Here is an 834-nt window from a genome sequence, read left to right on the forward strand (position 1 = left end):
TGATGAAGATGAGCTGCCCTCAGGAGGCGTCACCCGCCTGCTACTGGCTCCAGCGGCAGACCGTGCTCAACCTCTCGCTGCTGAAGCTGCACAGCCGTCCGGGACACTCGGAGCCGGGCCTGGCCCGCAGGGTGCTCATCACCAACACACTCCGGCGCATCCAGGACGTCCCTGCACCCCAGTCCTTCCCCAGCGGGGTCCAGTCCCATAGTGAGGGCAGTTTGACGCCTGTGTCGCGGTTGGAGGAGGACAGACATCTGTTTCTCTGTCTGTCTCCGTTCATTTCCAAACAGCAGCCCCCATCATCCTCCGTTATTAAAGACAGCTTCACCTCAGCACTGGCTGAAATTGAAGATCTGTGCCCGACTGTGGGAATAACCACTTTATTTTCTACGGAGACGGGCCGCTCGCTCGCATCAGACCCAAACTCAGATGAATCCAGACATACAGACCCATATCTTTCTGAAATGAACAGCGGTATGGACTCCGCATCATCTCTCTCGGACTCCGCCCAGTCAGTGTTTGGCCACACCCCCTCACTCCTCGCCGATTTCTCATTGGACGATTTCCTGTTCACGGAAATAGACAGTTTGCTGTTCGATAACGTCCCCAGTGGTAGCTCAGGTGCGTCAAAAGTCGTTTCCATGGTAACGGACGACCTCATCATGAAGCTCGCTGGTTACGGTAACGGTGGGACGAGCCAATCGGCGCTTCCGTCTAATCAGACTTTCAAACTGGATCTGAACGAACTGGATCACATCATGGAGGTTTTGGTTGGGTCGTAATTTGATGAGCAAAACATTTGAATTTGTACTGAATATTAAGGTCAATTTT

At 53.5% G+C, this 834-nt stretch overlaps 1 protein-coding gene across 1 annotated transcript; it reads left to right on the forward strand.

Moving 5' to 3' along the window:
• Positions 1-6: 6 nt before the first annotated feature.
• LOC107577982 (SERTA domain-containing protein 2-like) lies at positions 7-834 on the forward strand. Its single transcript, XM_016263997.1, has one exon. The coding sequence runs from the start codon at positions 9-11 to the stop codon at positions 783-785; it is 777 nt and encodes a 258-aa protein (XP_016119483.1). The 5' UTR covers positions 7-8; the 3' UTR covers positions 786-834.

This window comes from Sinocyclocheilus grahami, unplaced genomic scaffold (genome assembly GCF_001515645.1).
Source record: "Sinocyclocheilus grahami isolate Dianchi unplaced genomic scaffold, SAMN03320097.WGS_v1.1 scaffold8102.1, whole genome shotgun sequence".
NCBI lineage: Eukaryota > Metazoa > Chordata > Actinopteri > Cypriniformes > Cyprinidae > Sinocyclocheilus > Sinocyclocheilus grahami.

Bases quoted from the DNA above. Each gene is read 5' to 3' on its own strand.
- LOC107577982 (XM_016263997.1), top strand. From the start codon at position 9: ATGAGCTGCCCTCAGGAGGCGTCACCCGCCTGCTACTGGCTCCAGCGG.